The sequence below is a fragment of the Macaca nemestrina genome, chromosome 1, assembly GCF_043159975.1.
Source record: "Macaca nemestrina isolate mMacNem1 chromosome 1, mMacNem.hap1, whole genome shotgun sequence".
Lineage (NCBI taxonomy): Eukaryota > Metazoa > Chordata > Mammalia > Primates > Cercopithecidae > Macaca > Macaca nemestrina.
The window spans coordinates 113588237-113599463 of NC_092125.1; the positions used below are offsets into that span (position 1 = coordinate 113588237).

Below are 11227 nucleotides of genomic sequence, written 5' to 3' on the forward strand. Positions count from 1 at the left end.
AAGTAAGAATATTGCAAAATTATGATTTTTTTTCATTGATACCATTAAAGACAGAGTATTTAAAACTAAAAAATCAGGAAACTACACTCTGAGAATATGGACAGTCCCAATCCTTAGGCACAAAAGGGCAGTGGAAGAATTCACATCACACACACACATTCACAGTTGTATATAGGCAATACACATTCAAATATATACATGCAATTGCTAGTATTTTTCTCATTTTGTTAAAGACTAATAAAACTTTTTCTTTTTTGTTGAAGACTAATAAAACTTTGACTAGTAAAACTAAATCCCTAGAGTCACTGAGCAAATAGTGGGTTTGGGGAGCTTCTGGATACCCACACACTTTTCCTGACTGTGTTCTCCAGGCAAGCTGCTTCCAATTCTGGTTGTGACTCCATGTACCCAGTTATGTAAAGAGGGGGTGATGGTGATAAACCTTCCTTCTACTTAGTATTCCAAACCCTGCACTGGCGTTTCCTGTGGAGCCTGGTGGAGGAAGCGGGGCGGGGACGGGGGTGGGGAGAGTGTGCCCTCTGCTGGTAACACCTGCATGTGGAGGACCTTGCAGCCTCCCCTGAGCTGTGTGAAAGCAAAGCTCATGGAGGTATCCAGAGCGTCTTCCCTTGAAGAAGGAATAAAAATCCTGGGCAAAAGATCATTTTTATTTGCTTATTTTTGTACTCTTGGCTCCTTTTACAGTCTCTGTGCAATTTGAGTTTCTGGAGAGACAGTCTCATCTTTTCAAAAATTAATCTAGTGGCAGAGAAAATATGGAGTTAGTTTACCTTCAAGTGGTAAATGACCAACATTGTGAAGTATTCTCTAAGCCTGCGAGTGATAATGGTTTTAGGAAACAGATGCCTCTAACACTTCCCCTGTCATTTCACATCCCCTGTTGTTGGGAGCTGTGGAGAGTAAGAATTAAAATGAAAAACTAGTTTTCTTAGCACACTCCTTGCACTGTAGGGGAGACTTACAGGTTATGGGTAAGTAGAAACTGAAAAGGTTTTTTTATTTTTTATTTTTTATTTTTTTTGAGATGGTGCTGGAGACTCAAAAGCAATTAGTTGCATTAGAAAAGGCATCAGAGTAACTGAATGTGGAGGGCCAGACCAGCAGTGGGGTGCTATGGTCCTGAAGAGACTGGGCTCTGGGAATCAGAGGCTGAGACTACATGACAATATATCTTAAGCCAATGTGTCTGTAGGTTTAAAGTAGATTGGAAAGTCACAATTTGCAAAAACCACCCAATATTTAAGGAATGTGATGAAGCCAATAATTCAGGACTTATTCCTTCTTGTGTTGTAATTTTTGCCCTGACACCAGAATATGAAATAGCTTCCAGGAGTTCCAGCTATAAGCATGGAATTGTCTGTGTGATTGCAATCACATGGTGACAACACTCAGAATCTAAATTGGACTTCTGTTGTATTCTCACCACTCAATTTGTCTTTTAGCAGTTTAATGGGTACATTTTAGAGTCTTCCATTTTGTATGGAATTAGATCCTCCCCTTGAAATGCTGTAATTAACATAACTTAAAAAAAAACTTGAATAAAATATTGAAACAAAAAAAAGAAAAGATACATTTTCCTCACCACTATATGGCACATACTGTAAAACTAACCACATAATTGGACATAAAATAATCCTCTGCAAATGCAAAAGAACAAAAATGAAACCAAACACATTCTCAGGCCATGACACAATAAAAAATAGAAGTCAAGACCAAGAAAATTGCTCAAAACCATGAAATTGCATGGAAATTAAACAACATGTTCTTGAATGACTTTTGGGTAAATATGAAATTACATAGAAATTAAACAACATATTCCTGAAAGACTTATGGGAAAATAATGAAATTAAGGCAGAAATCAAGAAGTTCTTTGAAACTAATGAAAATAAAGATATAACATACCAGAATCTCTGTGACACAGGTAAGGCAGTGTTAAAAGGGAAATTCATAGTACTGAATGCCCATATCAAAAAGTTATAAGGTTCTCAAATTAACAACCTGACATCACAACTGAAAGAACTGAAAGAATTAGAGATGCAAGAAAAAAATCAATCCCAAAGCTAGCAGAAAACAAGAAATAACCAAAATGAGAGGGGCTAAACTGAAGGAAATGGAGGCATGAAAAACCATTTAAAAGATCAGTGAATCCAGAAGTTGGTTTTTTGAAAAAAAAAAAAAAAGATAAAATAAATAAATAGTCCACTAGCTAGACTAATAAAGAAGAAAAGAGAGAAGATCCAAATAAACACAATTAGAAATGACAAACGAAATGTTACCATTGACCCCACAGAAATAAAAATAATCATCAGAAACTACTATGAACACCACTATGCACACAAACTAGAAAACCTAGAATAGATGATTAAATTCCGGGACATATACACCCTCCCAAGACTGAACCAGGAAGAAATTGATTCCCTGAACAGACTAATAATCAGCTCCAAAAATGAGTCAGTAATAAATAGCCTACCAACAAGAAAAAGCCAAGGACCTGATGGATTCATAGCTGAATTCTACCAGATGTATAAAGAAGAGCTGTTACCATTCCTACAGAAATTATTCCAAAAAATTAAGGAGAAGGGACTCCTCCCCAACTCATTCTATGAGGCCAGCATCATCTGATACCAAAACCTGGTGGAAACACAACAAAAAAAAAGAAAACGTCAGGCCAATATCCTTAATGAACATCGATGCAGAAATCCTCAACAAAATACTTGCAAATGAATCCAGCATCAAAAAGCTAACCCACCACAATCAAGTAGGCAAATGAATCCACATCAAAAAGCTAATCTACCACAATCAAGTAGGCTTCATCCCCAGGATTCAAGGTTGATTCAACATATGCAAATCAATAAATGTAATTCCTCACATAAACAGAACTAAAGATAAAAACACATGATTATCTCAACAGATGCAGAAAAGACTTTTGATAAAATTCAAAACCCCTTCATGTTAAAAACTCTCAATAAACTAGGTATTAAAGGAACATACTTCAAGATGATAAGAGCCATCTATGACAAAACCACAGCCAACGTTTTACCAAATGGGCAAAGGCTGGAAGCATTCCCCTTGAAAACTGGCACAAAACAAGGATGCCTTCTCTCACCACTCCTATTCAACATAGTATTGGAAGTCTTGGCCAGAGAAATCAGGCAAGAGAAAGAAAGAAAAAGTGGAAGAAATAAAATTAGGAAGAGAAGAAGACAAACTATCTCTATTTGCAGACGATGTGATCTTATATCTAGAAAACCCCCATAGTCTTGGCCCAGAAGCTCCTTCAGCTGATAAACAACTTCAGCAAAGTTTCAGGATACAAAATTAAAACACAAAAATCACTAGCATTCCTGTACATCAACAACAGCCAAGCCAAGAGCCAAATCAGAAAGGTTGTCCCATTCATAACTGCCACAAAAAGAATAAAATACCTAGAAATACAGCTAACCAGGGATGTGAAAGATCTCTACAATGAAAATTACAAAAACTGCTCAGAGAAATCAGAGAAGACACAGAAAATGGAAAAAAAAAATCTCATGCTCATGGATGGGATCATTAAAATGGCCATACTGCCTAAAGCAATTTACAGATTCAACCCTATTCCTATCAACTGACCAATGACATTCTTTATAGAACAAAAAAACAACTATTTTAAAATGTATAAAGAACCAAAGAAGAGCCTGAATAGCCAAGGCAATCCTAAGCAAAAAGAACAAAACTGGAGGCATTAAATTGCCTGATATCAAACTATACTACAGGGCTACAGTAATCAAAACAGCATGGTACTGGTACAAAAACAGGCACATAAACTGATGGTACAATAGAGAGCCCAGAAATAAGGCCACACACCTGATCATCTGATCTCCGACAAACCTGACAAAAAGAAGCAATGAGGAAAACACTCCCTAATTCAATTAATGGTGCTGGGATAACTGGCTAGCCACATGCAGAAGATTGCTGCTTGACACCTTCCTTATACCATATACAAAAATCTACTCAAGGTAGATCCAAGATTTAAATGTCAAATGCCAAACTATCAAAACTCTGGAAGACAACCTAGGCAATACCATCCTGGACAGGGGAAAGCACAAGTATTTCATTACAAAGACACCAGAGGAACAACAAAAGGAAAAATTCACAAGTGGGATCTAGTTAAACGTAAGAGTGTCTGCACAGCAAAAGAAGCTATCAACAGAGTATACAACCTACAGAATGGGAGAAAATATTTGGAAACTATACACGTGACAAAGGTCTAATATCCAGCGTCTATAAGGAACTTAAACAGATTTACAAGAAAAAAACAACCCTATTAAAAAAATTCAAGGGGGCCATCCTTTCTGAGGCCAAACTAATAAATAATTTAGTGAGTGAATTGAGAGAAGGGATGGTCTTCCTTGAGATCCAAATTTGATTTCACAAATATTTCAAAACAAGAAGCAAAAATATAAGAAACCATGAGGAAAAGATAAGGGACTTGGAGGATAAATGAAGAATAACAAAGTGTTACAAGCAGTAAAAGGTATTAATGGAGAGAAGACAATAATTAAACCAAGAATAATAGATTATTCCTTGAAGTGTAACAAAAGGCTCACTGTTTCAGGTTAAACCATGCTCTCTCAACAGAGGTGAAAAGGAGGTGATAGTGTCCCTAATGGGGCAAATATTGGTTCTTGGGGGAGTGAATAAAAATCTCACTCTCTTTATGTACAAAGCACAAATACAGTACATAAACAAATATACAATATACCTGTGCTATTAAAATTGTATGAGACGGCGATTAGGAAAAAGTGTCTAAAAAGGCTCCGTAAGTGGGGATTGATGAAAAAATGGAGAAATACTGGACTAGAGTGAAGAGAAATAAGAAACATTGAGGCATCTGCTGGTAAAAATTTTGAACACTAAGGAGAAAGAGAAATATTTTACAAACATCCAATTAAAAAGAGCATCTTATCTACAGAAGAAGAATGATGCTGGAATTAGACTTTTTATCTCCCGTGCTGGAACAGACAGTGGCATGGCAGTTAAGGACTACTGAGAGAAAGGACTACAGCCCAGCAATGCTGTACCCAGCCACGACGTGGCCGCTGTGTCAGGGTGAAGGAAAGATACACAGCAATTCAGGCAGTTTATCTCCTGTGTTCCCCACAGGGAAACCTACTAGAGAGAAGACTTTCCAAACATTATCACTTATGTGAACCTGAACAATTCATGGAAATGGGAAGAAAAGAACACAAACCTCTGAGGTTCACCACTAGACTTTGTGATTCACTGGTTTGGGGTCTACATTTTCATTTTTTACAATTTCCCAATTAATGCTACTGCTGCTAGTCTAAGAACACACTTTGAGAAACTTTAAGGTGTTTCCTAATTTGTTTGTGTGTTTGTTTGTTTGTTTTGAGATGGAGTTTGGCTCTTCTTGCCCAGGCTAGAGTGCAATGGCATGATGTCTGCTCACTGCAACCTCTGCCTCCCAGGTTCAAGCAATTCTCCTGCCTCAGTCTCTGGAGTAGCCAGAATTACAGGCACCCGCCACCATGCCCGGCACATTTTTTTTTATTTCTTTAGTAGAGACAGGGTTTTACCATGTTGGCCAGGCTGTTCTCGAACTCTGGACCTCAGGTGATCCCCCCGCCTCAGCCTCCAAAAGTGCTGGGATTACAGGCGTGAGCCACCAAACCCAAAACGATGACTTCAAGTGAAATATGTATGATAAAATTAATTTTATCATAGGCTAATTGATATGAACAAGAGTCACAAAAACATCACCAAATTTCTAAATAAAGATTCAACACACTTAGAATATTAAACTTAGAAACAAAAGTGAGCTGTACATACAATTAAGAAAGCCTAATAAAACCTAGTAAGATTATTATTCACCTAATTTTTGGTGAATCAGTGGGTGATGGTGGTCGCAGTTGTGGTTAAGTTAAACCAAGGAATAAATGTTTGCAAAGAAAAAATTGTAAGGAGCACCTCCTACTACTACACAGTTAAAAAATCAATAATGACAGACACTACAGGCTGGCTGATCTATTTTGTACTCTCATCATTATTGTCTTGCATTTGTATGATTACTGCATGTTTTATGAATTTTTATTTTTCAATAATTTGTATTCGTTCACTCATTTTCCAACCCAATGATTCCAGTTCAGAGTGGCAGGTGGCTGGAACCTATCTTGGCAGCTCTAGGTGCGTGGCAGGACCCAATGTTGGACAGGACCCCATCCGGGGCACAGGGCACAGCCTCGCACTGGGACCGTAAAGATGTCAGTTCATCTAATTTGCACATCTCTGGGATGTGGGAGGAAACAAGAGTATCCAGAGAAAACCCACACCGACATGGGGAGAATATGCAAACCCCATGCAGACATTGGTCTGCCAGAAATTTTTTAAATTAATATTATAATAAAATGATATTATTTGAGGCTGGGCACAGTGGCTCATGCCTGTAATCCCAGCACTTTGGGAGGCTGAAGCGGGTGGATCACTTGAGCCCAGGAATTTGAGACCAGCCTGGGTAACATGGTGAAACCCCATCCTCTATAAAAAAAAAAAAAAGTTAGCCAGACATGGTGGTACACACCTGTAGTTCCAGCTACTCAGGAGGCTGAAGTGGGAGGACTGATTGAGCCCAGGAGTTTGAGACTGCAGTGAGCCATGATGGCACCACTGCACTCCGGCCAGGTTAACAGAGCAAAACTGTGTCTCAAAAAATGAAAAAAAAAAAAAAAAAAAAAAAAAAAAAGGATGTTATTTGAGAACCTGCTGTATTTGCAATGTAAGAATCACTGTAAGAGGGACGTAGAAAAATACAGTATGTTGCTTCAAAGATAGATTTTGTCCCTGCACCAGGGACAAAAGTGATACCCCTGATCTGATTTATACTGAAATGAATGTGAGCTATACATACATTTAAGAAAGATTAATAAAAACAAGTAAAATTGGGCTGGGTGAGGTGAGGGTGAGCTCACCTATACATCAGTCCTGACTGGGTGGGGCCACCTGTGTGGAGAGTTACTGAATTAGGAATTTAATCATTTTGATGGTATTTGTGAGTAGCAGTCCATTATCATAATCTAATCAATTCAAAAGAGACATGATTATCTTATTTTTTGAAACCCCATTCATAATTTTAAAATCTCTTTATTTTCTTAATAAATTATACAACTACTAAAAAAATTCTAAACATTGCATTTAAGTGTGGAAAAGCTCAAACACAGCTGTACTTGGAGGCAGAGGATTGCATCAATTCCTGCATTCCCTGAAGAATCATTATGAGTTCAATAATATCGAATGCAGAAAAATGTGGTGTTCAATAACTCTTAAAATAGCATAAGCAGATGTGTTGTTCAGAATGGGATTCTTTTTGCATTGGTGAAAAAAATTTGTGAGTTTCTGGACAAGGCTATATACAGTGGTCCTATGATTTATGCAACTGCACTTCTTGAACATTATGAAAATTAAAACAAGCGACAATACTTGTAATTTATCATTAAATAGGGTGCGGCCTTGGAAATTGTCAGCATGTTTATCATCCAATTTCATGTCTGAAGGTCCCTGGAGAGTCCTATGACATTCTTGCAGGAAGCTTAATTGTCTTGACCATTGTCAATAGCAGCCCCCATTCACTAGGAGAACCAACAGAGCAAACTCCAGATTTTAAATGAATCCGGACTGGGTGGTGCCACCTTTGTTGAGAGTTACTGCTTGAGGTAATTTAATCATCTTGATGGTTCTTGTGATGAGTTAGGAGTCCATTATCACAACCTAATCAATCCAGAGGTCATTATCACAACCTAATCAATCCAGAAGTCTCCACCCACTAATTAAGGTGACTCAATATAAACCTGCCTCCTGTGCCTCCACATTAGCTCATTTGGAAGACCTGGCTACAGGTGGTCGTCTCCTTGGCTCAGAGTCCGTGCTGCAGCTGAGGTGTCTGTGTCTCTCTGGTTCCCAGTGGCCGCCATCATGTTCTCCTCCTCACTCAGGGTGGCTGTGGTGTGTGTGAGCAACATCAACAGGAGCATGGAGGCCCACAGCATCCTCAGGAGAAAAGGGCTGAGTGTCCGGTCTTTCGGAACGGAATCTCATGTGAGGCTACCGGGACCAAGACCCGGTCATCCTGTAGTTTATGATTTTGCAACAACATATAAGGAGATGTACAATGACCTCCTCAGGAAAGATAGAGAATGTTACACCTGCAATGGAATCTTACACATCTTGGGAAGAAATGAGAGAATCAAGCCCGGTCCAGAAAGATTTCAGGAGTGCACTGATTTCTTTGATGTCATCTTCACCTGTGAGGAGAGTGTCTATGACACAGTGGTGGAAGATCTGTGTTCCAGAGAACAGCAGACCTTGCAGCCTGTGCATGTGATCAACACGGACATCAAAGATACCCTGGAAGATGCCACCCTGGGAGCTTTCCTCATCTGTGAGCTTTGCCAGTGCCTGCAGCAGTCAGACGACATGGAAGACAGTCTGGAGGAGCTGCTGTTGCAAATGGAGGAGAAGTCAGGAAGAAGCTTTCTTCACACCGTCTGCTTCTACTGAAGATCTGGGCTGGCTTTGTCCCCTTCCTCAGTAAGAACTTAGGCATGGGACTTTAGTCCAGATTTATTGTGAGAAGCAGTTGCAAAGACCTTCCACTGAGTGCTGTTTGTATTACTTTTGTACATATCACCTGGAAAGGGACGATTACCAAGGAAATATTTTATGGGAAATGAGAAGGACTAACAGTTTTAAAAGCACGGAAACATGCTTGGCATTGTTCTAGGTGCATTACATAGAATAACGAATTTAGTGCTTATATCATTCTACAAGGACGCTATCCCACCATGACTGCATTTTCCAGATGAGCAAGCAGAGTTGATAATGGACTGCTGGAAAAATGATTTGTTTACGGGTACTCAGCAGATAAATAACATTGTATAGATAAGCACCATTTAAATGAACTTTCTTTTCACAATTTGAGGGCTATTTTTTTTAATTTTTAAATTTTTTAAGTTAGTTGAGACCAATGGAGTATGGTATATTAACTTAAATGTTATTCTTCTTTATTAAGAGTATAATATTACATGTTTAAAGAGATAAATGTTTTTACCTATAGATCATATCTTTTTTACTAGTGCTCACTTTAATAGATAAAATCCAAGTTGGATAATGAACTACATATTATTGTAAAATTTGGAGTTATCTACTCAAATAATAGTTCATCAAATTAAATGAAATAAAAATTTTTTTAAAAAGTATATTCTTATTTCTGTTTGGGGGATGGATTTCAAACTACTAAGTGACATGCTTTTGTTTAAACCTTATGAATTACACTGAAAAAAAAGAGATCTTTCAGAGTGAAAATTTTATTAAGTTTAAAATGTTCATTGCTTTGAGCATTGAGAACATCAGGTGATAAACCTAATGATGTTTTCAAGGAGAAACAAGTGAAACACTTCATAATCCTTGGTAGTGGCACTAAACCATGTTTACCCATAGAGGAAAAATAGTTCCGAAGTAGTTGTTCATAGTTGAATTAATTTACATGTTATCTATTGAACTAGACTGATTATGGCAACCTAAAATAACAGCAGAGATTAGCTCTCAAAAGACAATGAGTTTATTTGAATGAAGGATTGGAATCAGGAATGCACTGGGTATAACAAGTCACAGGTGTATCCTGAGAGGTTGGGGTAAGGAGAAACTTTTAAAGGGAAAAAGAAGTCCACAGAAGCTGCTTGGTAATAAATGTATTGGTCACAGCAGCTGATTGCAGGAGTTGGCTTTAGCTTATTGGTGCAGACAGCCATTGCTAGGCATATGTTCTTGCGAGAACATTTTATCTGGAATGCTGCAGTCTTCAAGAAAATGCAGTTATAGAAATACGTATGGCCATGCAGAATGAGCAAAGTGTGTAAGACCTGCTGATGGTGTAAAGCATGTAGGATGTGCCATAATCTCTTGTGGGTTTTAGGGAGTCCTTGTGATAGTTCTTATCTCAAATATACAAGCATGGGCTCCCCTCCTTCATGACCTTCCAGCTCCACTTCATCAGCCTTCTCCACTGTGAATTCAGCCTTTTTCACGTTTTCCATGCTGGACTCTTTAGAAAAAGTCCCTATGTGCTGTCCACCTTTAAGGAGTGTGGACTTGTGCTCTACTTCCCTGTGGGTGGATTATCCATGTAAATTATGTGGACTTACTCCACACAGACGTGTCTATTCTCCCCCTCATGAATGTATGTATTCAGTTATTTCTTCATAGCAGTATGGAATCTTGGATATTTATTTTTCTATGTGGGGTTACAGTTTGATCCTTCTTTGTTTTGTTGCTCAAACTGTTGCTGTTTTGGCCATCACAAGCGTTTTCAGTTGCCTCCTGGACCCTTTCACGTGCCCCATCGTGGTGTTTGTTTTGTTTTACTTCATTTTTCATGGGAAAGGAAACTCACTCTGACATTATGAGATGCCCCAGGTTCATCTTATATATTTCCAGCCTCAGTCCCAGAATCAACAATTTCTCCAAATCATCCTGTTTGTATTACTGGAGGACGATGAAAGTAATCAAAATCGGGTGTGCTTGATGCTACTAAGGTACCAGCGTTTTCTGTCCTGCATCCTATGGCTACATTTAATTTTTTTCCCCTTGTCCTAATTTTCAGTTTGATTGTGAGGCATCTACATATAACTTTCTTTGTTTTTAAGCCTCCTTGAAGTTCCATGAGCTTTTTGAATCTGTAATTTTTCAGCTTTTTACCTAATTTGAATAATTTCACAATTACTGCCTCAAAAACAAAAATCAGTCCCATTCTTTCTCTCACCTCATTTTGAGACCCAAACTACACATCTGTTAGACCTTTTGATATTGTTCCTCCAGTACCTGAGGATCTCTTTCTTTTCTTTTTTGTTCTTTTTTTCTCACTTCTTCAGTTGGATAATTCTGCTGATAGACCTATGGTTAATTTTTAGAAGTAGGATTACTGTGGTCACAGAGAAGTATAGGCCAGAAACAGTGGCTCACGCCTGTAATCACAGCACCTTGAGAGGCTGAGGCAGGAGAGTCGCCTTGAATCCAGGAGTTCAAGACCAGCCTGAGCAACATAGTGAAACCCTATCTCTACAAAAATAAAAAAAAATAGAAATTAGCTAAGTGTGGTGGCACACACCTGAGTCCTAGCTACTTATAAGACTACTTGAAAGACAGAGTAAATGTGTTT

General features: G+C 38.3%; 1 protein-coding gene across 1 annotated transcript; it reads left to right on the forward strand.

Annotated features, from left to right (window-relative positions):
- The first annotated feature begins 513 nt into the window (after positions 1–513).
- Positions 514–9258, forward strand: LOC105479075 (RNA polymerase II subunit A C-terminal domain phosphatase SSU72 like protein 2). The gene has a single exon (XM_071086879.1). The coding sequence runs from the start codon at positions 7987–7989 to the stop codon at positions 8569–8571; it is 585 nt and encodes a 194-aa protein (XP_070942980.1). The 5' UTR covers positions 514–7986; the 3' UTR covers positions 8572–9258.
- The last annotated feature ends 1969 nt before the right edge of the window (positions 9259–11227 follow it).

Bases quoted from the DNA above. Each gene is read 5' to 3' on its own strand.
- LOC105479075 (XM_071086879.1), top strand. From the start codon at position 7,987: ATGTTCTCCTCCTCACTCAGGGTGGCTGTGGTGTGTGTGAGCAACATC.